The sequence below is a fragment of the Poecilia mexicana genome, unplaced genomic scaffold (assembly GCF_051168715.1).
Source record: "Poecilia mexicana isolate PSO_F unplaced genomic scaffold, ASM5116871v1 scaffold_21, whole genome shotgun sequence".
Taxonomy (NCBI): Eukaryota; Metazoa; Chordata; class Actinopteri; order Cyprinodontiformes; family Poeciliidae; genus Poecilia; species Poecilia mexicana.
This window is the reverse complement of record NW_028263390.1, coordinates 14,050,082-14,077,954: the sequence shown is the minus strand read 5'-3', so window position 1 is coordinate 14,077,954 and position 27,873 is coordinate 14,050,082. Positions and strand designations below refer to the sequence as shown.

At 38.1% G+C, this 27,873-nt stretch overlaps 1 protein-coding gene across 1 annotated transcript; it reads left to right on the top strand.

The window, feature by feature from the left end:
* Positions 1-27,527, top strand: LOC106928760 (metabotropic glutamate receptor 1-like). The gene is made up of 7 exons (XM_088002268.1): positions 1-754; positions 5,683-5,932; positions 22,589-22,824; positions 24,524-24,770; positions 25,221-25,389; positions 26,812-26,938; positions 27,523-27,527. The coding sequence occupies exons 1-7, from the start codon at positions 46-48 to the stop codon at positions 27,525-27,527; spliced, it is 1,743 nt and encodes a 580-aa protein (XP_087858394.1). The 5' UTR covers positions 1-45.
* The last annotated feature ends 346 nt before the right edge of the window (positions 27,528-27,873 follow it).

Below are 27,873 nucleotides of genomic sequence, written 5' to 3'. Positions count from 1 at the left end.
TAATATGCCATCGCAGTCGGCACGGCTCACGCTCTGTGGCACGACATGGCACGCGTAAAGATGAGTTTTTTCGCTCTCCTGTGTCTCCCCGCATGCCTCGTGATCACCCACAGCAGCGGCAGCATCCACGAGAGATCGGTGGTGCCCCGCGCCGCGTCCCGTTCCGTGGCCCGCATGGACGGGGACGTGATCATCGGCGCGCTCTTCTCTGTCCACCACCAGCCGTCTGCCGAGAAGGTGGCCGAGCGGAAGTGCGGGGACGTCCGGGAGCAATACGGTATCCAGCGGGTGGAGGCCATGTTCCACACGCTTGACCGCATCAACGCCGACCAGCACCTGCTCCCCAACATCAGCCTCGGCTGTGAGATCCGGGACTCCTGCTGGCACTCCTCTGTTGCCTTGGAGCAGAGCATTGAGTTTATACGGGACTCTCTCATCTCGATTCGGGATGATAAGGACGGTTCCAAATGGTGCATCGACGGAACCCCGTCCAACCAGCCACCGCCTTCAAAGAAACCCATAGCAGGAGTAATCGGCCCCGGATCCAGCTCTGTGGCCATTCAAGTGCAAAACCTTTTACAGTTATTCAATATTCCACAGATTGCCTACTCTGCCACAAGCATCGACCTGAGTGACAAGACTTTGTTCAAGTACTTCCTAAGGGTCGTTCCTTCAGACACTCTGCAGGCCCGGGCCATGCTGGACATAGTCAAGCTTCACAACTGGACCTACGTGTCTGCAGTTCACACTGAGGGTGAGAAAAATCAGCACCAACTCCAGATCCATTTTTTGAGGGATCTGGGCCAGATTTATTTCAGTCCATTTTTAAACCTACAGACTGATGGGTATTAAAACCCTAAAATGCCAAATGATAATTCATTAAATTATCATTCATATGTGGTCATATAACCACAACTGGAACATTTCTTCTTTTTGCAATATGCTGATCACTTTGAAATTCTCTCTAATTCGCTAAATTGTGTACTTTATCTATTAATGGTTATTAAAATGTTTACAGTTCAACTAATAGCTAAAGTATTTATGAGTTATATTTAAGGATAATCTCAATGTACCTCTCAACAAAATAAACATTAATTTACAATGTTTTCAGTGTAATGTTAAAACTAAAAACTGATGTTCTTAAACAGTAAAATGTATTAAATCCTTTCAGTATTGATTTAATCTTTAAATTCCTGTATTGGAGTGCTCTGGAAAGTAATTATTATTGCTGCAAGCCATCAAGCCGGAAGATGATTGGTTACTCTAAACATCAAGTGAACTTTAAACCAATCAGTGTATATATATATATATATATATATATATATATATATATATATATATATATATATATATATATATATATATATATATATATATATATATGACTCTAAACATCAAGTGAACTTTAAACCAATCAGTGTATATATATATATATATATATATATATATATATATATATATATATATATATATATATATATATATATATATATATATATATATAAAACACAGGTGGCAAAAAACATGCACAAGGCTTGTTGTTATGTCTTGACCTGCTCATAGTTAACTTTGAGGTTAGAGGTAGGACTACTATGACGTCATTGCTTTCAAATAGTTGCCTTGGCTATATATGATATCTATGAGAACCAAAGTAAATTTCTAAAGCACCCTAACGTTGCTTTCGAAATGCTCATAATATATTTTGTGTTTCAAAATCCTGAGGGCTCTGGGTTAATGTCCTAAAAACCTTTTTAAAGTCTGACACAGACCAACTCTGTACTGCACTAAAGGGTCTTATAATCCAATGTCACATGCTAGTAAACAAAATACCTAGTTTATAGATACCCAGGTTCTCTTGATTGCATCTTCAATTAACCATTTCATCAAAGCATTTCTTTTTATTAGGAGTGGCACAACAGCCTATTAGTTGTTACATTTATAGAAGAGGAGTCATACACTTTGACATATTGAGGATCACATGCCGTTGAGGCTTCACAGGTCCTCAGGGTTTTATGGTGCAATATAAATATGCACTGACCCCAGAGCAGTTTTTACTTTGATTTTTTTTTTCTAAATTCCAACTGAGTTTCTTTTTGTGTCAACCTTTTGAGGTTGAACTCTATATCATTTTCTTTGTAATAATGTCTCACACTTGGCAGGAACATTCACATGTACATCTGCACAGCAAGAGCATAAAGAGTACTCCTATTGTTTCCACAACTTCACACCTAATGTGCTTTGCTAATCGGAAAAAAAAGAACGTGTGAACTCTCTGGCTTTGTTAGGATGGCCACCATAGCAAGTTTCAGAACTGCACTACAGCACACGAGGGACTATTTTAGAATAGACACATTAATATTTATTCCATTTTCATTTGGAGAGGACATGGTTAAGAATTATGCAACTGCTTCAGATTTCATCAAATACCTATTAATTAAACTGAACGTAAATTCTCATAAATACACTTACATTCTCGCATTGTGATTAGCTTCTACCCTTTTTGAAAACTTTTCCTCATTTGCAGCACATCGCCTATGTTGTGGTGGAGACAGGAGATAACAGAAAAAAGGCGGGTTGGGTAGACAGAGTAATTACTGTGAAATGAATTATGTCCGTGGCTTTTCATTAAAGTCTTGGTGAAACACAGTCAGTGATGTGCACCCAAATTATGACTGACAGGCTGCATTAACCAGGATCTCTCCCTAAGGAACTGCAGACATGCTGGGAGTGTAAAACATCTTTGGGGAGTCTTATTATAGTTAGGTATGGGAGATGAGTGCAAGCTGGCATTAGCTAAATGGCAAAGGGAGTTAGGAAAGTGTAGTACCTGAAGGGCTATAGGTGATATCAGGTATCTGACCCTTCTCTGGGAATGCCATCAGAAAATTCAAGAACTGCAGAACATTGGCATAAAGGAAAAATTACCATTTATATCAAATGCAATACAGAACAGCACTGGGAAATCAATAATTGGTACAGAAGCTGTTATTTTGTGATCTATTTTGTGAATACTTATGATTTGAATACTCGCAAATCACAAGTATTCAAGCGATGCTCTTAGCAACATTTTTCATCACAATAGATATTTGCCAGACGCTTGTTACGTTGTTAAAAATTCAACAAATTATAATAAACCCCTTGGTTTTGAAATAAACAACAGCTGAGAGTTTTATAATGAAACTTTTCTACATTTCTGCTGCAACTGGCTGAGCTACAAGCACTGGCTTCTGCCTAAGCAGTGACATTTGGACATTCGTTGACATTTTTTATTTTAAATCTCTTCAACTTGTTCAACTTGTATAGATTACTATGGTTACCTTTGACCAATCTGAAAGAGATTGAAATTTGTTGTAACACTCTTAACTCAATTCCCAGAAAGGGAAAGTCATACTCTGTCCATGAAAATAAGACAAAATTTTCCAAACTTGATTGAAATTGTTTGGAGCTAATTTAAGTATTTACAACCCTTGAACTTTTACACGTTACACTTCAGTGTCTTTCACCAGATTTTGTTGTGATAAACCAGCAGAGAGCAGAACAGAATTGTGAAGTGAGTATAAAAGGTTTTATAGCAAATACAATCTGTAAAGTGCGGCATGCATTTGTAGTCAACCTCCTTTGGCTGTAACATAACTAAAGTACTGTTAATACTTTCGCAAGGCACTATCCTTGTTTGTCTTGTCTTTAGTCATCTTGAATCCGTGGTCACGACTGGCTCAAGCTCATCAGTTTTCTATCTCCACCACCCGAGACAAGTTATAAGTGCAGCTTGTTGCCTGTAGCAACAGCCAGAGCTGTGAAATTGCATAAATTACCTGTCTCGATTATCATCTATGTGGCGATGAATGCTTAGTGCGGGTTTTTTGTTGTTTGGTCATTGTGAGGTGTCAACTAATGCACCGCCACCCACCGGTCTCATAGCTGAGATGGAGAGAGTAAAATAATTGGATATCATTATTTCTATTTACCTGCAGCAGAATGAAAAGAGGCAATTGAAAATATAATCAAAGGACTATTGACAAACCAACACATGGACGCATTATGGACCTGCGAAAATGAATTACACTGATGTCTATTTCAGCAGCAATGTAAAGCTTCACCATGTGCAGATGTATGATTGTTTGTCTTCAATCATGCAAAACACGGCATAGACTTCCTGCAAGGATTGGGGCTACTCATCAACTGCAAGACAAATGTTTTCACATATTTACAGCAAGGTGCTTCTGATTTCCCTATGATGACATGTCTGTTCAAATGCAAAAACGTGTTCTGTCGCACGCAAAGCGATTGGATTGTCTGTGTAATCCAGCTCTCAGACTGAGAAGCTGTGGGTTTTCTCATCAATTCAGAGCAGCGTTGCAGTCTACATGGAAGGAGAAGATTTAGACGTAGAAACGGCTTTGCCAGGCTCTTGATTGGGACAGTTTAGAGTTAAACAGGGACAGGCGTCTTCACCCCTTTGGGCTTGATTGCAATCAGCAGCAAGTCAAGTCTGACTCTCATTATCAGTGGATCAGAGCTTTGGGTCAGTCAAGGATTGAGGCAGTGAGAGACTGCTGAGAGGAGTCCTTTAGGCATAACATTGATTGTCTTTTACATAAATATGTAGAATATGACTTGTAAACAACATGTTAACTGTACTCTGATAATCTGCTTCCTTTCAAAATTAAAACCACCAGAGTGAGTACAAAAGGCAGATTTCAAAAGACGTTTTATTTTATTAGATAAAATAAGATGAAAACAACAAACAACATTAACATTAACAACATAACATTAACAACATTAACATTAGATAAAAACAACAAAAAAAAAAAACTATTCCAACTAACCTGTTTGTGCCAGTGATGACAACACCTGCCATGAAGCATTTGTAATATTATGAGATTAGATTTTTTTCAGGCTTCATTTCTAAAGTAAAAAAGAAGGATGCATTTCCATTACAGATGTGTGCAAATCTTTGTCTCTATTCTGCTAATGTAAATAAAAAAACAACAACACAATTTTGTAATTGCGGTGTTTCCATTAATTGAGAAATTAAATTAAAATCACAGGTGAAGTCATTAAAAAATCAAGGCAGCGACCGATGTAAACAGTTGTAAACATTAATTATATGAATAATTCACCCGTAAAGCTAGCGCTTTTCATCTATCAGTTATCAGAGGAGACGCCGGCGTTTTGTTCAGGCGTCTGAGTGACAAGCCCCTTATTTTTTGGGGCAACTATGTTTGCAGCATTTTGAGGGAAATTGTAGTTGACGATTTCACAGAAGAACTGGGGATTCAACACGTTTGACTGACACAAAACTTGTCATGAACTGTGCGATGTTATGAGAGCTCTGGCAGAGCCAGCTGCACATTGTCCGAAAAAAAAAAACAAAAACAAACATCATCCTCCTGCTACTTCCCGCTGACTTCTTCGTTGTTTTCGGCAGCAGCAACATCCGGCTGTTGATCATGTGACTTGGTTGGTGCGAAAAACTGTTTCCATTGCAGTTTTGCTAAATACACCCGAAAAACAACCTGATCCTGGCGGAAAAACTGATTTTTAATCAAAAAACTGATTTTCTTTTTCTCTCAAAACTGACTTGTTTTCATTAAGCAATTTTAAATGCGTAATTTCAATTTGGGGAATTCCGTGGTTAATGGAAACGCAGCTAATGTCTGCTTTATTGATCACCTTCAGGAAACTATGGGGAGAGCGGCATGGAGGCCTTCAAGGAGCTGGCCTCTCAAGAGGGCCTGTGCATCGCCCACTCAGACAAGATCTACAGCAACGCCGGAGAGAAACATTTTGATCGCCTTTTGGGGAAACTAAAGGAACGTCTGCCCAAAGCTCGTGTGGTGGTGTGTTTCTGCGAGGGCATGACGGTCCGTAATCTTCTGATGGCTATGAGGCGACAAAGGGTGCGTGGGGAATTCCTCCTTGTTGGCAGGTATGGTTGTATGTATCTGCATGTTGTTTTTTTTTCTCACCTTTTTAATTCACAGTCCAGAGCATCTTGCTGGATGACAATGACTCTGTTAACAGGCTGGGAGTTTAAGAGAGGCTGTTTTGTCTTTGTAAAGCACATGTCACCAAGGCAACCAAAAAGAATCAGACTACATAAGAGCAGCACTGAATAGAAATGTTTGTCTAGATTGAGTAATTATCATTTCTGTCACAGATGCACAAATAGACAGTCAATTTTTCCTGTCCAATGTCTACCTGCCCTCTCTAGGGTAGATTTTTCTTATATATTTGTTACATTTTGTTTCAGCATTGACTCATTCGGTTCAAGCACTTGAATTATAGAATTTCCTCCTAATTGGATGTACAATTAAGCTTTATCTCACAATTAATTTAAGCTTTTTTAAAAAATGTAAATATTTATTTGCATAAATAATTGCTGCTGTCAGTCACAGCAGTGACAGGGTGCGTTAGCATCATATCCACAAGCTAGGTTGAAATGACGGGGTGGTTTGTTGAGCCGTGAGAGTGGAACCTTGATAGATCTTTTCACATGTTTTTCCCCCACAGACATTCTAAAATCTTACATTTCATTTCTTCAAGTCATTTTATTTTTATGTGTTGTATTTGTTGTTGCCTCATGACCAGAAAAATAGGTTTCTAATCTCTATGATTTTTTTTTATCTTGGTAAAATAATGTTTAAATTAAAAAAAAATAAATAATTGGATTCATCCTTGCTCTTACTAGATTGCCGAGAACAATAAAACAAATAAAGATAAAACAATGAGATTACATTGAAAGCCACTGATTGTGATGCTGCTGCCGATATATTCATCCTGGGTGTGAACAATGTCGTGATTTAATGTTGTTTTTAACTTGTCAAGTTTTGGTTCAGAGTTCAAGTTTGGTTTCAACAAATTGTGACACATTATCCCACAAAGCTCAGGGAAACTTTAGATAATTCTTGATGTTTCACTTGTAAGAAAAATATTTCAACTTCACAGCCCTCCTCTCTTTTCAGATAAATGGACACAAAGGATGATATTGTTGTCTCATGCAGAAGAACACAGACGGTACTTGACAGATATTTCTTCAGTTTTCTTGGTGTTACTGTCAGCCTCTTGGCAGCTTCATTGACCACCTTGGTTGTTGCTTTTTCATCAATTTGGGACAAACTTCAAGTGTTGGCAATGCTGTTGTTTCACTGTGGTTTTAGCTGTGCCATGTCATTAAGACAGACAAGCAGTGGTTTGAGTTTTCTATTTTCTTGCACTGTTAATTTTCTAACCTTGCTATGAGTAAATTAGATGCCATGTTCCAGAACATAAAAACTACGTGGATTACACCATGCTGTTATTTTCTGTTTCATTTTATCGATTCTCATTCAAAAAAATAGGGAATATTTTGTCAGTGTGAAACCAGTTTAAGTGTTTTGAGGCTCCCTGTTTAACATAAGATAATTAAGTGTTGTTTTTTTTTAGGAAAGAAAACAACAAAAAACATAGTAAATTCATTTTAATGTCTGCACTCCAACAGGCAGACATGCTGCCATGACTTGAACTTATAAAAGAGGAATAGAGGGAGAAACAATAGAGCAAACATAATGTTTTCAGAGATTTGTAGGTGGCTAGGGACTGAGATAGCGATAAACACTGAAGAAAATCCAAAGTTGGCAATTCTGGGTTCCATTAACTTAATGGAAGTAGGGGGTAGTAAGAGTAGGTGCTCATTGCAGAACACAACCTCATTCCCCATGAAGACTGCCCTGTACATAAACTCTAACTTCTTATTCATCACGTTTTATAAAATAGTGAGGCTCTTGTCCCTTGTCTAAAACTAAATTATCATTTAGATGAGAATCAGGATTAATATTTTCAGTGAGGGTTTTAATTATGCTTAGTATTTTCACACAGATTTAGATCACTTGATCTAATCCTTTCATGTTGAAGAATATCTTTTTGTCATTGTCTTCGCCTTTGAATGAGCCTTTCTCATATTATTTCCCATAAGCAGAAGTGAAGGGGACTCAATCGGCGTTCTTACCAGCTGCCTGTTTATATTTCTACATCCAATGCAACCATGCATACCTTAGTTCTTAGCAGGGCAGTCTTCCTTTTTTTTTGAATACCATCTAAATTATCTATTGTAACGACACTCTAAGGCTGGCTCCCATATGTATCCCTTTCTCTTTCCTCCATAGGAGAGGGAAAAAGTGAATCTTTTTTTAGCTTTTTGTGGAAGTCTCCATGGGAGGAAGAAGTACTTCTAGGTCACAGGAAATAAACGGAGATAGAAAGGAGTGTGTAAAATGACAGAGCAAGTCTGGACCAGCACAGATGCTATGCCATGTGTGTGGCCAAATAAAGCTGGCAGGTAGGTATTAGCTCACCAACGGGAGCTTGTTCTCCTAATTTATGCTTTCACCCTTCAGGGAGCCTCTTCACATGATGTGTGCATGTGCATTTTGGCTTGTTCTGTGTGTTACTTTTGCATAAAGCAACAAGGAACATTCAGACTGATGGCATACAGTTGGTAAAGAGGCAAAAAAAAAAAAAGTCCAACGTTCTAAGTTAAGACCGGATTTTTGAAGTTTTAATCAATAATTTTGGATATAGGAACATTTGAAACAATGGTAAAATCCTACAGCTATATGTGAAAGTGCTGTTTTGTCACAGTTTATGTTGCCTGATGTGGTTGGTTCCCAGTTGTAGCCAGTTGCTGCTTTTTGGTGAAAAAGCCCCTGGAGACCACTTCTCACTTGACAGCACACACATAAACAGATAAATTAGCAGCTGAACAACACAGAGTGTAAATGAATAACATCCCAGTATGCTTGTAATAATAATAATAAAAAAAATAAATCAGCTTAAAAAGTAAGGGCAAATCACTACTTCCGTCAGGCAAACCCGGTCCAACGAAACATGTCTGTGCTTTGAAACTATTTTAAACAACAAATGAAAGCAGTTCATTGAACACTAGCAACCTTAGTGGTTTGGATATTTTTGAACTGGAAGAGCCACAGGCTGAAAACAACTTGTTCAATTCTGAAAGTTAAGGTTTGGCAACGCCCTTTAATAGAATGTCTTTACACTGGATGAACAACTCATCAATGTGGAGAGGAATTTAGGTTTTTGTCACCTTTCCAGGTGGAAAGGTATTAAAACACTCCCTCTAATATTACGTGGAGGATTTGCTATGTGATGCTAATGCGGCTGACTTAACTACAGGTATTTGGCTTTTTGGTGATTTGCCTGATATCATTGGCTCAGCTTCAATTTGCTCTGGATAGATTTGTTTCTGATAGACTGGTGTTCATACTGGAGATCATATGAGCAAGCTTTTGAGGAAACGCTAAGCAGAAAGGAAATTGCCAAACGATGAGTTCCTATCATTTTGCTTGATAATGCCGGAAATACGAAAACCATGGTGGATGATATGAACATTTTGATCCTGCTGCTTCATGCATGGGAGTAGGTGGATTGTGCACAAGAGATTCATTTCAGAATCACAGAAACTGACATGAGTAAGGCAGCTGGTCATTTTAAGCTTTGAACCTTTGTAGAGCAACTGGCATGTTAAATCATAAATGTAGTTTTGATTTTAATATTCTTATTTTACTTAGGATGTGTAATGTGCAACTCTGTGCTGAGAGGATTGCAAACAATGGCTCAAGTTTACATATTGGCAATTATTGAAAATGAAATGTTTTGGATCAATACTAGCAACAAAAGGGTCCCAACCCTGAACCAGTAAGTCAACTTTTTCCTTCCAAACCCATAAAATGAGATTTTATATTGAAGCTTGTATCTCTTTTACTTTATTTCAGTTGCAGCTGTGCCAAGAAATTGCAATACACAAAATAAAGCAACATAAAAGCTTTTGATTCAGCGCATCAGGGTGAAACCATATATGCTGTCAGCGTGGTGGTTTTCATCCTCATCTCGTACACCGTGATGATCGTGGAACACCACAGAGGCAGACAAAAACACTACAGCAAGTGGGCGCATGCGAGTGCTTTGAATCTGAGAGCTTTTTGTTGTTGCTGTTCATCTAACCTGCTCTTCAGACGAGGGCCGTATGTGGCGTCATCCTCGACCCACTTCATCCCTTCATTTCAACCTTTTCCATCCACTCTGCTTCTCTGTGGCCCGGGAGTCTCTTCTCGTTCTCTCTCCGTGATTTTAGCGATGATTGTCTCATCCAGCTCTCTGAGTTTCTCTGTAACTCCATAGAAACCAGCTATCAGTGTGGTGTGAACAGAGAAAGAGGAACTTCCATTCCCAACATATTGTGCCCTACGTATATTCATGACACTTGAACCTTTTTCAGTGCTGTCACCTTTAAACTACAAACATCAGTGTTTATGTTTTTAATTTTTTAAAACATTTTTTTACTTGTTTTTTTTTGCTGAAAAACATAAAAGTAGCAATGGTTATAGGCTATAAAATAATGTCTCAAGCTTTGGATGTTTCTCATGTAAAAATGGAAATTGTATTGCACAGCTGCAAGCCTACCAAACTGGGGAAGTAGAGCATTAGTTGGAGAAACAGTCAATATCCCCATGGTGTGGTAAAATCCACACATATGACCTTTATGAAAGCAGGGCAAGAAGAAAGTAATTGTTGAAAGAAAGCTATTGCCCTGGTGAAGCATGGTCGTGGTAGGATCATGCTTTCTCTGACAGGTCAGTAAAGGAGAAGTTCTAGATATTCTGTGTGATCCACTATATCATGATATATGTGTTTTATAGATGGTTTTAATAAATAAAACACAGTGCAGAGGCATTAAACTGACTTGGTTCACATACGTGGAAGACTGTGAGTGGTTTTTCCGCTCTGCAGTTAAGACGAATTGAAGATGAATATTGGTATTCTTCAGGTGTGGATTCTGAACTTTTCAGATTTAGAGATCTTGCAGAGTAACTAATAATAAAGATAGACAAAAAGAAAAACAAAACAAGTCGACAGAAACAGAGAAATTGGAGGAAGATAAGAGAGCTGAGGATGGAGATTTTGTTAGATTATCATCTGTGGCTTTCTGTTGTTTTCAAAGATTAAACGCTTCCCAGCAGACTAGAATTTTTTTGTTTTGCTTTGCAGGGAAAGTGGAAAATGCTAGCAGCAACAATCCAAACCAAAACTTGCAGTTCCACCATGGGCAGTTTTTTTGCACCATGCAAATCTAAAATGGTAGTTTTTTTTTTTCCTATACAGGAATTAACTGAGGGGTTGTAGGCAGAAAAGAGACCCCAAAGAAGGTCTAGTTGTATGGACTGACTGAAAAAGATTTGAAATGTAAAAGTGGATATCAGTTTCAGACAATTTCAGATCAACCCGCCCCATTCAGTAATCAAGAATATTAATTTATGCTTGACTCATACAGATTTGCAAAACAAAAAAAAAACGTAGAAATATCAGTGTGATGACCTTCCTGATGCACTGCATTAATAGAAGGTTGTGAAGTTTGGTAACGAAAGGTCGGCACATCAGCTCTGGACAAAATCAGTAGCCTATTAATTTATTTTTTCAGCAGATCAATGAGGCTACTCCGCTTTGTTTGAATGAAAGACCAACTTTGACAAGAAATGCGAGCTACTCAGAGAGTGATGGTGCAGATGGCCACACATTAGCTACGTGCCAAAGCAACATGCACAATGGCTCCCAGTGTGCATTGTTACAGTTCAAACTTGATTCTGCTTCTTTCATATATCAGCATCTTCACCCCCTGTAAGCCCCCTGTAGAAGGGCACTACTATAACTTTAAACTTTAAGTTATAGTAGTGCAACTTTGTGAAGTGGAAGGAAAATGAACAAATATAAACCTCAAATGTGAATATAATTTAGATCAAATTTGTGGAGTAATTGAAGCTAACGTGTGTAACTTTTACAAAAAAAAAAAAGTGACGGAGTAATATGAGTCAAATGATCTGTGATAAGATTGAGCTTCTCCATCACCAATGCACCGCTCCCGATCAAAAACTATCAATCAGTACCAGGTGGAGCGTATTAGCGCTGTCAATCAACTTATGTATGTGCTGCTAAATGTGCTAATGCTGAAGAAGCAACTTATAGTTCCAGAAAAACTGTTTTTACTGCCGTCATCGGTAGCTATGCTAACTAGCCTGAACATTCATGGAAGCCTCTGCTTTTGTGAACCCATCTGTAGCATCGCAAAAGAGAAAGGGAGAGGTTGTGAGCAGCAAGTACACAAGGATGATCAACAGTACTAAGACCCTCCTCCTGGCTCTGATTCGTTGTTTCAGGTGGACCAGTGTATTTATGTAGCAGACAGCAAGTCCACAGGGAGAATGCAGAGGAGCTAACTTTTTTCACAGCTTATCTGTCTCATACTTTACTGTCACAACATAGTGATAGTTTCAACAACTATGAAAACATATTCTGAACTGGAGATCTCTCAGTTCCTCCAGAGTTCAAAACCACCCTTCCAAGAACAGCTGTGCACACATTAATATATTTATTCACTTGCTAGGTGATGTATAAAGGTAACTAGCTTTTGATTTAATTATGGGTATCAGAGGACAGGGGGTTGAAAAGATCCATGCACACCACACTTTTCAGATTATTTGTGTAAAGGCTGGGAAGCCATGTTTCATTTTACCTCTACCTTACATTTCTTTACTTCTAGTTTGTGTTAGTCCTTCAAATACATCCCAATTAAAATACAGTGAGTTCGTAGTTTATAAGTGAAGAAGAATTTAAAACGTTTAAGGAGCTGTGAATCCTTCACAAGACAATTCAAATGTAATTTAAACCTTGACACAACTACTGCCATGTAATAAAAATAAGTCTCTCGGGATCAAGATTTGACTCATTTCAGCTCATCTTTAGCTCAGGTACAACCTCCTGATTGTATTTAACGCCTATTTTTGCAAAAGTGGCCCCTCTAACATTTGCTCTGTGAATTACACCAGATTCAGGCATGAGGAGTCAAACCTGGTTTCATGTTGGCATTTTTGAAAACAGGAATTCAGGATATTCATTTATTTCAAAGTCGTTTTGTCATGAGAGTCGAAAATATGTTTGTGAGATGTTGTCGCATCTTAACAAAAATATTTAAATAGCGTTCCCCTGGGGCCAACACCATTAGGCTCATTTTGCAGTTCAAAATGTTACAAGGAATCTCTGAATGCGGAATAATAATTTTCCACCCGCTCCACTCTAAAAAGAAATGATCGCGGTATTCACGTCTGTCTGCAGAGCTTTAGTTTGTGCAGCTTTTCAAAACCAGCTATGCATTATCTGTGCGGTGGCCTTTGTTATTGTTCCCTCTGCCGCTTCCCCACCACCAAGTTTCTGAATGGTGGCATGCAGTGAATCCACCCACTCATTTGCCTGCCTGCTCTCTTGTAATTAGAAGCATTCATTCTCTCTCTCTCTCTCTCTCTCTCTCTCTCTCTCTCTAATGCTGCTTCAATGCCGTTATTACCAAACACCATTTGCATAAGCTGCTTTTCCACATGTAGCGCTCAGTTCTCTCCTTCTCCTACATGCGCAGCTTTTTGGTCGGGGTCCAATCTTCAAGACTTTGGTCTTGTTTAGTCTGTCAAAAAAGGACACTGACTCGCTTGACACCCGTCATTACGATTTGCACGACTCTTTATCTGTAAAGAGAAAGCTGGAAATCTGAGCTGTATGTACCAGCTGCATTCAGCTGTACCATTGATTTTTTTGTTTGTTTGTTTTTGTGTGTGTAAGAGCAGAATGGCGTTTTCCTCCAAGACTGAATCATAAAATGTTTAGGGCTACAGGAAAAGAAGCGTTTCTGAATGGACACATTTCTACTGCCTTTATCTAGTCATTTCTGTGTGTCTCATCTTCTCTCCGTCTGAAGGAGAGCACCGGGGATGTCAAAATTTTCCCTCTTGGCTTCTTGACACGAGTTATTTGGTAAATAGCGGGGCATGAGCAAAGAGAGAGGCTCCTTCTGTCAATAGCACTGGAAGTAATGATGAAATAAATGGGTTGGCAGCTCTGCACGTTTTTTTTTTTTGTTAACCAAGCACAATCCATCCTCCTCAATAAAATGTTTCAAAATATTCTGAATGAAATTATTTTTGAAATAATTAAGAGATCAAAATGTTTTTGTTACACAACTCAGTTTAAGAATCCCACAAATATGCACATCATTAGCTAGAATAATAAAAGCACTACCATGCTTTATACATGTTTCACTAATCCAGTAGTTTACAAAATAGGAATCAGAATGAAGTTCATAAACATTAAGGGTTTTTGATTATTGATGATTATTAGTCTTCCACCTACATGTCTGCTGCTCATTTCTGTGAAGATTAAAGATACTAGTTTTGGAGCAGAAAAAGAACACACTTAATACATGTCTAAAAGAGTCTACATTGTGAGATTCCAGTTTATGATTTATGATTGAACAATTTGACTTGACTGGTTTGACTTGGAGAGTCAAACCAGTTTCTGACAGTTTGGGAAAGATGAACACAATTGGATTTCCCATAAGGATTTTGATCCTAAACACACTCCAAAAACTGATAAAGCCGGCTAACAGTGGGGATCTGGAATGGCTCCGACCTCAACACTTTGGAAAATGTAAAATTATACTTTTATATGTTGCTTTACAAACTCTTGTCAAAGATAAAAAAAAAAGAAAACATAATCTCCATGCTTCGATCACCTTCAGAAATATGTCAGCCTTGAGATGTCCTTTCTATCCTATTTATTTTGTTTTGTTTGCAATCACCTGGTGGAAGAGAAAACACTCTTTTAATGTTAGCAACCTTTCTGCCACGTTATAAACCTACGAACACAATATAAGGGGTCAAACTTTGCCAGGATTCAGTTATCATCCAGTTAAATGCCACAAACAGTTTAGTTTCTAATTTCCCTGTTTCGCATTCTTTTATGCCTCACGCAGACACAGGTTAAGTGTACTATTTCCATTTATTCTGCTTACTTCTCTTAAGACTTGTGTGAAAAAAAAATGGCTTCATTCCAGTTCATTAACTCTATAGGAAACTTAGGTGCTCTGAGATTTTTCTGTGGGATTCCACATGAAAATCATTCCACTTTACGTCTGCGGACAAGAATCTGTTGAACCAAAGCACGAAAAAACAAACAGAAATTAATTTGCGTGCTGCTTTCACAACAGTCTCCATGGAGACATTGTTTGACCTCTTGACAAAAGTTGGTGTGGTCATTGCATTGCAGATCCGTTGAGCGCTCTGTCAGCGGGGCTTCGCAGAAGCCAACACAATGGCTCTTTCTCAGCAGACATGGCTGAAAATATTCCATTAATACATTTTTTTTTTTTTTTCAAAAAATACATCTTTAAGTAAGGAATGTATTGCAGTAAAGGAATTGTTTCTGAATCTTAATTCATGTTGGGTCAAGACTGATGGATTTATTTGCCTTCGCTTGTGGAGAACAATGTGCTGCACCTGGATATTTTTATCACACCTATGATGTTAAATGAGAGCAGCCACACATTGTCAAGGGCATCTATCTTTCTAATTGATGCCTTGTGCTCCAAGTACAAGGATGTGGCTCCACGGCATTGAAGGGATCAAAAATAGCTCGCTGGCCTCGTATCTGGACATAGCTGTCACAAGCTGATTAGTGGAAGCTGTAAGGCTTTTTGTGCAGACAGAGGCCTCTAGAACAAAGTGCGTGGGTGCTAGGCTTTTCTACTGAACAATGTAACTGAACCGAACGATTTTTTTTTTTTTTACATGCATTAGTTGAATTTTTAAATCGCACATGTCTAAAATTGTGAAAGTTTTAGATGTTTTTGTGGTCTGCGTCGACCTTGTGGGTTCAGCGAATCAAAGAGGCCATTTGAAAAGATGTGAAAGGAAAGAAAAGAGAAGGTAAGCATTGAGTTTGCAGAAAAAACAGAAAGATGGCGATGGTTGCACTTCAAATAAATCTACATAGGTAGTCACATGTACAGTGATGTGAAAATGTATTTTCCCTTTGCTAGTTTTCCACACTTACATATTTCAGATCATCCAATATGCATTTTTTTTTACATCAAATATAATCTAGGTAAATACAAAAGACTGATGCTTTTAATTTATTCAGAGAGAAAAGAAAAATCTAATGTAACCTAGTAATCCAGGATTTACAAGGCCATAGATCTGTAAGGCTTTAGACTCCACTGAACCACTGAGAAATTCATTAACAAATGGAGAACAAATGGCACAAAGGTGAACCTTCCCAGGAGTCTCTAACACAGCAAAAGTATTTCAGAAGCAATACTCCTGGAAACTTACTGTTCTGCAGCTTCTAGGTTTGTTGTGCTGGAGGAGGGATGCATCTAAAAGTTGCAGGATATTAGCACCTTAGAACTGAGCTTAGGGACCAGAATCTAAAGCATTGCAGTTCTCATTGCTTTAACACAGAACAAGAGACTTAGCAAAATGTTGTGTATGTCTCATGGTTGTCAGAAAATATCTTGATGATCCCCATGATTTCTGTGAAAATACTCTGTGGACAGATGAGGCAAAAGGAGAACATTTTGAAAGGTGTTCACTGTGTTTCCTCTGGCGTAACACTAACACAGCATTTCAGAAAAAGAGCAAAGTCCCGGCAGTCCAACACGGTACTGGTAGTGTGATTCTCTGGGGATGTCATGACCTGGAAAACTCAACGCAAATTCTGCCCCGTGCCGGCACCCTGCCAGGATCTGCATAAGACTTTCCACCCATCATTTCCTGCCATGTTTATTCATCGTTGGTTCACAGTGCAGAAGATTTAAAGACTAATTTGCTCAGGCTGTCTTGGTCTGATGTAAATATTAATTTGATCTGAATCATTTAAGTGAGGTAAAAATGCACAGAGGACATTTTTATGATGCCATCACCTTTTTGATGTAGTGAAGGTGTTTTGACATTTAACATTCTGGATGCTATCACTTGACTACACATTTTCTGAAACGTTTCAACAATTAATTAATGGTCCTTTATTTGATTGTTAGTTAACAGGTCACTTTTTATATAGTCGGGTCTTAAAAGCTTTTCACTAAAACTGATAGCAATTCTTTGGTTTTTACAGACAAACAGGAAAGTGTAAACTTCACCAGAACTTAACCCAGTTTAAGAAGAGCAGCGCTAAAAAATTTAACTAGTCGTTTTCAACTTTTTAATATCTTTTAGAACCATTTGGGAAATAAATGTTGTGAAGGGATTTTGAAGTGAACTGAATCCTTTCATAGTAAAAAGAAAAATGGACTCCTCCCCCCTGTGGTCCTTCCTGTTAACGCTCAGGACACTGATCTCTCAACCTAAACTGGGGCAAGATGAATTAATAAAAACGCAGCTTGCATGGCTTCCATAGACCACTTTGGGTCTATGCATCACCCCAAGAGAGCTGTGTTTACTACAAGGCAGAAAAATGGATGAAAACTAAACTACAGAAAGAGGGATGATATTTTTGTTTGTGGAGTCTTCAGGTGAATACATGTTAACTGCCTTTGTTTGGATCATATTGCATTTATTTTTTACTGTTCGAACAACATATTGTTTATTAATGTAGATCAAGTTTTCTGATAAGTGTAGATAGGATTGTATCGCTAGAGGCAGTCTGGCAAGATTGAGGCGAGTTCTGGACATGATTCTAACTCGGCATCATTTAAGAAACCGCATGCTTTAAAGACAAAACCACAAATTTGGCATCATGCTTATTTTTAAAATCTCTGTTCATTTATTTGAGCATTCCATGCATTTAATATTATTTATGCCCTGCTGAGTGTTTCCTGGGGTTATACTTATAAATTTCTCATCTATTCAGATTAAACATTGAGATTTTTTATCCAATAATACTAAAAAAACCCCACACATTTATATTATGTTACTTTATATCCTGCAGTTTATTTAAAGTTGTGATGCATTTATTTCATGATGTATAATCAATATAAAATCTAGACGTTTTACACTCAAACTTAAATTAACTTTTTTAAATATTATTTTTTAATTCATCAACAATCATGCAAAATCTTAATAAGAGCTAGAGATGCACCAGTCTATCTCTTATTTTCCCATTTTTGTCTTGATTGGTTTTATTTGGTGATCAGCAGGTCAAATAAATAAATTAATTAATAAATAACATTTTCAAAAGAAAACAAAAACAAAATTCAGAGTTGCTCAAAGTCATATGCAACAAGTTAGACATTGAAGGAAATCCTGAAATGCGTACTGGCCAGGAAATATTAATCAGTACATCTATAATTCCCACTAACAATAACCCAATTATTGTCCCAATCTGTGAATGATTACAAGTTTTGTTATTTTTAAATCCACACAGCAAATTTAGGAACTCTTCACTCTCCTACCCCACTTTTCTAAAGCAATTCTTCTCAGTCGTCCTCCAAGGAAAACGGTGCATGTGATTAAAACTCTTCCCTGCCAATTAATTCATGATTTTATAAATATACAAGCGTACTTTCAAACTGGAACCAGATCATCCGGCAGAGTCCTCGATTGCCACAATTTTCATGCACTTCTGTGAAATAACCTAAGCGGCTCACATGTGTTTTCTCATCTAAGCAACGGCACACGGGATCTCAGTTTCATTCTATCAAGAATGAAACTGAGATCAGGGCTGAGTTTAAGGAATAACATGAGACATTTGAAAAACGTCGTCTAGATGTGCCTTTTGTGAAATTTTACCCCGTTGTCCCACTAATCTGGCTTAGTTAAAGGTGTTCGAAGGCACGAGGACAAACTCTTACCATTCTAAGACATCTTCTGATTTTGAGTGAATGCTTCCTCACAGGCATGAAAAAAAGTAGCCTGTTGCATAATCTGGTTGCATAATTTTTTTTTTTTTTTTTTTTTGGCAAACTGCAATGAGGACGATCAGGATTTATTCATTATGTGATAAAACCTGCAATTATCCAAGTCAAATGTTATCCTTCATCCATCTTAAATGTTTCAAACACATTTTTTTTTCTGCTGAAGGAAGAAAAATCACAATGATTTTGTGATGTTCACAAAATCATTGCAGCTAATTACAGATTGTCTGTCAAATTTTCCAGTTTTTGACCACATTATGAGTCAAGACATTTACTGCATGTGCACTTGATGATGCTGTAATGCTGTCCTATGTGTTCATGAGGCATGTTCACAAAATCATTACATGACCCTCAGCAGATGCACCATGTCTTTTCACCTTCTGTCTGGTTTTAATGTCAAATTTATTTATATAGCACTTTAAAACAGGTATAAAACTGCACCAAAGTGCTGTACAAGAACGACAACACAAATGACAAAACAGAACACAAAACATCAATTAAATGCCAAAGAGTAAGAATGAGTTTTAAGAAGTGATTTAAAATGATCCAGGCTGTGGGCAGATCTAATCTGGAAAGGCAAGTTATTCCATAAAACAGGAGCAGCAACAGAAAAAGCTTGATCTCCTTTCAACACTCCGGTCAAACACTCCGGTCTGTTACACATCGCTTCCATCCAGAAATCTTCACCATTCCTGGCATGTCGGCTGTGAAATTACAATTATATATTTTTGGTTGAAATGAGAATTAGACAAATATCTGTTCAAAAGCATTCACACCCATCATGTAAATCTATCATGTTTTAGAGCTACAGAATAATTTAGTGAGTCTAACACCCGTTTCCCAGTTGTCCATTTCAGCCTCTTCTTTTCCTTGACAAACCTAGAAACTAAAGGTGCAAAAATGAATTCACCTTTTCAAACAATTCAGGTCAAAAATGGAAAAAAAAAAAGGTGGAAAAGCTCTTATTATATAATAGTATATATTTTTTGCTCTACAATATCTCAAATATCAAAAGTTGTGATCCTTTTCCGGAAAGATTTGCTTATTTTTAAACCTTCTGGCTGTCTGTCATCGTGGAACCATCTGCGTCGCTAATGCCACACTTAATCTGTTCAAACAGGTGTTTCTCTGGTCTGCCCAACTGCGTTTATGTAACGGCGGACCATTCAAATATGCAGCGCGAAGGTGCAGAACATTGAGGCGACAGTAAATCAGATTTGGTCCCATTCGGCAGCCCTCATGGGGCACGGTGAGCTTTGATGAGCGGTTTGGACCTTTGCCAGACAGGAATATTCTCAAAGAGAGAAGTGTGAGAAGAAAGAAATGTCATTTCACTTTATCACAAACTGCACTGTGAGACACAGTCAGGCATGTCTTCAGTGCGCTGTGAATTATTCATGTGGAGTGTTGAACAGCACTCCTCCTGCCTCTCTTTCGCTCACTGTCTTTATTTTAGAACCGCCTGCTTCCTTCTCTTTACTCAGAGCGAAACATGAAATTGCAAAGCGCAGACTTCACTAAATGCCTTTAACCTTTCACGCTGGCGTGTTTACGATGCGCTTAACGTTTTTAAATGATAACACGGGGCTCGTTTTTTGTGTCATTTGTACTGAGGAAGAGAAGGAGCTTCAGAGACGGTATTGACTCAGAGAGAATGAAGGAAATGTGACTTATGACCCAATGACGTTCACGTGTTTCTGAGTCTTAACTCAATTTGGAGAATTCTAGTGGTGAGTCACATCAACTCTCCTTTTAAACAGTCAGCAGAAATGCAGGAAATCTTGTTGGTACATCATCCACAGAGCTCATCTATTGGCATTTAAGAACGCAGCAGGATTATGCAAGGTTATGCTATTTTGTGGAACTATAAAGTCAACAAACAATGTTTGATTAGATCTTGTCTGACTGCTGACCATTTTGACAAGTTAATGTTTAGCCCAGATATGATTTTTGACTTAATATAAGATATATATGTTATAGTGCATTACAAGCCTGGCGGGCCACCAGGCTTTACTTGTTTTTTTTTTTTAATGTTTGCATTTTTTAAGACTTTATAGCCAGCATTCAAGCATTAATCTTACAATAACACATAATTATCAAGTGATATTTTCAAATTTCCTGTCAACTTTAAACACTTTTTAACTCAAAAACACGACTGTCAGCTGAATTAGGCAGCTGAACAATAATTTATCAATAATTCTTTGTTGTTGTTTGTTGAGGGATTTATTAATTCTACAGGTAAAGTAATTGTTAGCTCAAGGTGTGGCTTGTGAAATTGCACTGTTTCACTGAAAGTTGTGAATAAATAAGGACATTGCATGTAAATGTTTTAAGACATCAGATTGACCAAAAAAAAAAAAAAAAAAACTGTTTCTGTACTGGGAATGGCCAATATTCACAAATGTCATATGGCAATGTGTCTCTGATTTTGCACAGTGGGATGACCACAGAGTATATTTAATAAAAGTTTGCTCAAGCGTGATAGTTCAGTTTTAACCAAGATGAAAAAAGATCAGAGGATCAGACATCAGAGCCAACTTCTGACTAACCTGAGCTTTACCTTTAAAATAATTTCCATATTTTTTCCCTTTTCCAGCTGAACAAATATATGCACGGCTTTTGCTTTGATAAGGTCCACACTTGGCTTTGCTGCCTCTCCCACACAATCTCGCCAATTAGCTTGACTGCCTCCTTTTTTCCTGACTGGCAGTAATTGTAGACAATAAGGTCAGAGACTCTGAGCTGAACTCACAGAGACATGTTCGTGTCCTTATCCATCACCTGGAACAACGTGTGAGGTAATTGGTTCCACGGTGAGTTGCACTTAATTGGTTTGCAGCTGTAGACGGTACAGGTATTTGAAGGCAGGAGCCCGGAGCTAACATTAGGACGACGGAGAGACGCGGGGAGTCAAGGAGCTGAAAACTCTCTGGCTCAGGCTGTGAGGGGAAAAAAGGCAGCCCTGAGCGGCGTTGTTCATCTGTTAATTTTGTGTTTCAGTGTCACTTTCGCTGATGTTTTTCATTTCTTTTTGAGCCCACTGGCCAGATAATATCCAAATGAGCTCGATAGGGTAGACGTTTGGGCGCACTGGGTTACGCAAGCGAGCAAACCAGCAAGCTGGAAAGACGTTCTAAAACCAACAGTAACAGCTGAGGCAGTGTTGGTGAGATTTCTGTCTTCTTGACTTAAAGATTGTTGCAGCAGATTGTCCAAACATCATACCATCTTCATATGGAAATAATAATAAAACAAACAAAATTATACAACTTCCATCCTAGCTGACCTAAAATAACGAACTTAATTATCTTTTTATATACAGGACTAATAAATATGTAGTTCCAGCTGTGGATATGCTGTACCCAAAATATGAACACATTAACAAAACTCCATTTTGACATTTAAGTGCTTTTCAAATGACAATTTTTTTTATCCTCTTTGAGAGCTGCTTTAAAGCAAACCATCATCAGTGTGTTGATGTATCAATTTTAAGATTACTTGGTAAAACTGAGCCATCAATTTACCAAAAGCATTGCGAATAAAACCCAAGGAAGGAGCTGTGTAACCAAACACTGCACTGGTGAAACGAGTGAGTGAATGAAGGAATACATTTCTGAGCTCTTGCAAATGTTTGTTCTTGCATCAATCTGATACTAATCGCAAATTACACCCAACAAGAATCTATTTTAAAAGGAGCACTGACAGTGACGAGCAAAGTCTGTCATTATGTCTGCGGTGACTTCTTACTGTTCTGTCGATGCTTTATTGTCTATAATTATCTTGATGACTATGATTTATATATTTAAGTATTTTTCTTTCTTTTTTTTTTTGTTTTGCTTATTTATTTGCATGTCACCGCAGCGATGGATGGGCTGACCGTTACGAAGTGGTGGAGGGTTACGAGGAGGAGGCGGAGGGAGGCATCACCATGAAGCTGCAGTCGGAGGTCGTGAAGTCCTTCGACGACTACTACCTGAAGCTGCGTCTCGACAAGAACACCAGGAACCCCTGGTTCGCCGAGTTCTGGCAGTATCGATTCCAGTGTCGCCTTCCGGGGCATCCGCAGGAAAACAAGAACTACAAAAAAGTCTGCTCTGGTAGGTGGCAACAGTGAGAAGTTCAGATTTAGTTTCTGAACTAAAACAAAGGAGGTTGCATTGAATTAGATTTGAAGTAAAGCAGGGGTCTGCAACTCCAGTTGCAATCGAGGATTGGAGTTGCTGACCCCTGATCTAAAGTGTCACTTTTTATGCTTTTTTCCCCCCTTGGAGCAGCTACATTTAAGCAGTAAAAGAACAATGACATCTTTTATTTTTCTCTTTCTGAATATTCTCTTCGTTTGCTTCTCGAAGGTGATCACGGTAAATTTTGTTCTTGACACAATCGACCACCACTGCATTCAGTTGATTGAGTTGCACCGCCTGCTTTTTTTTAAAAAATAATAATAAACGAAATGAAATCTTATGAATTTTACTGCTTCACACGTGTACAGTCATTGTAGTCACAGCTGCTTTTCTGCATTGTCTGTGTCGCCGTTTAAAATCAAACCTCCCGAAGATCTTCAAGGTGGTGAGTGTCAGGTTAATATTAATTTTTTTGCCACTTGCACATGGTTTATGTTTGATTCCTCAAAGGCGAGATGAGTTTGGCCAGTTTGAAAACAAGGATCTCTGAGGCTGTTATGATGCATACTGAGATTTTCAATGGTCAAACTGATATGTGAAGTACCAAGCTGCTTTTTTCGGAGTCAAATAAAAGTTTATGAAAAGAAAAAGAAAAAAAAAAAGGGTCTGATTCATAGACTGCACTAATGAATGGCTCACACTGGCACCTATGTGGATCTAGAGCACATTGTGGTTTCTAGAGTGAATGCATGCATCTGACACAGAGCACAGTTCACCCGCTTGCCATACATCTAAACCACAATTTAGATGTATCATGAGGATAAAACAAGTCATAACAATTCTTACATTTTATTAAATTAAATTAAAATACAATTTGAATAAGGCTATTCCATTTCATTTTCCTTTAATTTAAATGCGTTATATTTCGGGATTTAAAAAAAAAAAACATTTTATGCAGCAATTAGCATTTTACCCCAACTCCATTAATTGCTTTTCTGTCCCCTTTCCTCAAAATATGAGAGATTATGGTCCTTCAAATCAAAATATCTGCACACCTCTCTTGCTGATAAATGGCGACTACTGGAATCACACAACAGCATATGATTGTACGAGAGTAGATTACACAAAATGACCTTAAATGATCCGTTCTCAAAGTAAGCATCGATCACCCCTAGTGGAAGTAGAAACTGATGTGTGGCTCTATTTAATTTTGATGTGTTATAAAATGCAACCCATCACAAAGATTTCTAAACTTTTACCTTCAGAAACACAAAGGAACATGATTTGGATCCACCTGAAGAAATAGATGTATTTAAATTGTTTATGGGGTCTCTCACTTTTAGAGAAAATGCAACTGAAATTCAAACTTGTTCAACTACCTTTATTTCTGAAGTTTTCTCGTACATTTACTACATCCTGCAAAACAAAACAAAACAAAAATCCATTTGAATTTAATTAGACTGATTGGTGTGTATGTTAACTCCTCTCAAAATATTCTCCTGAATGTTTCCCCAATCTGTTTCCTGTAGAAATTTGGATGAATATGTTGATGTTTACGATAGAGAAAGGACAATGGCTTCCAGTCCTGTTTACTTCATTTAAATCAGATTTCGCCACAGTTCTAAGGCTTGCACTTCATGACTGTTTTTTGTATTTTATTTTCTTTCAACAGGAAAAGAGGGCCTCCATGAAAACTATGTTCAAGACAGTAAGATGGGCTTCGTCATCAACGCCATCTACGCTATGGCTCATGGCCTCCACGATATGCACAAGGAGCTGTGCCCGGGCCAGACGGGACTCTGTGAGGCGATGGATCCGATTGATGGCAGCAAGCTGCTGGACTACCTGCTCAAGACGTCCTTCAGAGGAGTGTCAGGGGAGGAAATTTACTTTGATGAGAACGGAGACACCCCAGGCAGGTGAGAAAAGGGAGGAGATGAGAAGCGGAGCTTTCGTGCATAAGCACATACATGAGCGTTGGTCCTGAGCACACAGAGGGACGTAATTAGTTTGGACTGGAACAGATTCAGTGGACGGTCCGCTGCGGCGGTTCACTTACATCTTTTTTTTTTCTTTTTCTTTCCAGCACAATAGACACTGTTTGACAGTCTGAAAACAGAGCAGGGCCATTCCAACAATAGTGCGAGGTTAGGTGATGCACATCCGTTCATTTTTAAAATGAGAACGCCGTGTACTCCTGAACGCACGCAAACACCAACAAGGTCTCGCACTGCAAAACCAAAATTTTAACAGACAAAATGGTTGCGAGGCTGTTTAATCTCTCTAAATTACCTCCCCCTCTTCGACTTCATCCTGCTCATACCAACATTTGTCTGCTATTCCTCCCTTCTTCCTCTCCGTATTTCCAGGTATGACATCATGAATCTCCAGAATGTGGGTGACGAACGCTTCGACTACATAAACGTAGGGTCCTGGCATGAAGGCATCCTTAACATCGACGACAACAAGCTGTGGATGAACAGCAGCGAGATGGTTCGCTCGGTCTGCAGCGACCCCTGCTCCAAGGGACAGATAAAGGTAGGGATTCAAATCATGCTTAGAGGGAATTCTGCAACCGTGAATAAACACCGTCAGCGATTTGTCAAAATAGTCTGAAAGAAATCCATAGTCATTTAACAGCTGCAAATAGCTGTTGCAGCAGAAGAGGATGAGCTTGGAAGTCAGTCGCATTCTAATGATTTTATGAACGATTCTTGCTTTCTCAATCAGAGGCAGCCTACATCACATATCAAAAGCGATGGCAGACATTTTCTAGAAAGTCGCGTATGAGACTGCTGCTGCTGCTGCAGATGATGTCTGATTTTTGTCAGATTATCTCTCACATTCCTGTTTTTCATGTCCAAAATCACTCAATATCTGCTTTACATAATAAACTTCTCAGGCCTTTTTTGAACATCCATACTTAGGCTAAGTCTGTAGTTGTGCAAGAGTTTATCTGTGGGAAACAATATAAACAGAGCTATATATATATATATATATATATATATATATATATATATATATATATATATATATATATATATATATATATATATATATATAATGAAGTCATGAAAACGCCATTCACCAATCGAGAAACCAGTAACACAGATTACATTTTGTCAAGTGCCATCATCAAAAATCATTAATACACACAAAATATAAAATAAAATGTTGTCTTGCTTAAAACTAGCTAAATTTTAAGCTAATTTTAAACTTGAAATTAGCTTAATTTTAAGCTGGTGGTGCATCTCAATAAAATATACAGTATTTACTCTTCCGGTATTCTGTACAAGAATATGTTATCAATATTTAGTAAATACTGATGACATGAATAATTATATTATATTATATTTATTAAAGGAATAAATTCTAAGTTTTGACTACTTAATACAACCTTACCTGGTTTTAACAAGTAATCAATAATGTAACCTTAGAAAGGTTATTCCTGAATCATCTAATTTTAGATTATGCCACATACCGCACACATATTCCAGTGATACTGGGACATTTACCCTAACTGGACGAGGAGCAGGCCAGTTTGCCTCACTGAGTAATAATCAAACTGGTTCTGTGCCCAATTTCATGAAATGCCCCGACTGGCCTCTGCTGGGGATGAATAGTTTCTGTTGTTGTACACTGAGCTGTCCTGAAGGGAGACTCTCTCTGTTTTCTGTCCCATACTTCTTCCTCTGTCTGCTTTGTTTCTTGCCCCATTTATCACCCTGCTTTGCATATCACAGCGCTGGTAACAGCCTCTCTGGGAGCCCGATGTAAGAGAGCAGTTGGCCTTGTTTTCCAAACACTGTCTTTGACTCCAAAAAAAAAAAAAAAAAACACAAAAAAAAATGCTTGACTTTGAAATTTTCCTTGATGCAAATTACAATTTTGTGCTTCTTAAAGTGATTGGATTAGCGTTGTGATTGGCTGAGACAATGCCTGTTCTCCATCTGTACACAGGTGATAAGGAAAGGTGAAGTGAGCTGCTGTTGGATTTGCACGACCTGCAAGGACAATGAGTATGTTCAAGATGAGTTTACCTGCAAGGCCTGTGAGCTGGGATGGTGGCCCGACGAAGATCTCGCAGGTAAGAATATCTTGCTACAAACAATTTTTAAGCCAGATATGCACATGCACTGTACAAAAAGATGGAAAAAAAAGGCTTTTTTTCTCATTGTCTGACATTAGATCAGATTAAACGTCTCCTGTTTCGATCAGTCGGGATTACTAATACAAAATGTATGTGTTTACTGCAAAATCTCAGATTTTTTTTTTGTAAATTCTCTTTAAATATCATTAGCATTTCATTGAATTTCCTTTTAAACTGTAAAAAATGTTGCCAAATAAATCATGCCAGATTTCTTCTGATGTCACCTTGACGTCAAACAAGGAAAATGTGTTTGAGGTGCTCCTTAAAATACACCCCGAGGTGAAACAGTTTGTCTCCGTTTTTTGCTGTTAAAAAAATCATTTCGGCAATCATGTCTGATCTAAAACAGGAAATATTTAGATTAATTTGAATATAAGTGATAAAAGTTATTGAACAAACCCATAATAGTTCACCCGTTTCAGCTCCTGTCAGGCTAATCCTTTACCTGATGTGAATAATTAGGTAGATGGAATAAAATACAAACTATTTGATACTTTTACAGATCACTCTTCTTCCTGAAGGGTGATCCTCTCATTGCTTCCTCGGGCTCCCTGTTACTTAAAAAAGGTGAAGTTGCTCGTTTCCTTGCTCCCTGCTCTTCACCTTGTATCTTGGTGGTTGTTTTGACAGCAATTTATGAAGTTGAGAGGAGCTCTCCATTCCCAGGTGTAAAATCCCATTACTGCCACGAGAAGCCTGGGAACACACTTCAGCAGTGTGTTGAGGAAGAAATTTCCCTTTCACTCTCATTATTTTGAGAGAAAAGAAAGGGAAAGGGGGGAGGAGGGGAACACTTGGTTTACTTAGAAGGGTTTCTTTATTTTAGAATTGTAAATGAAAGTATCTAGAATGGCAAATTTAAGTTTTTATCT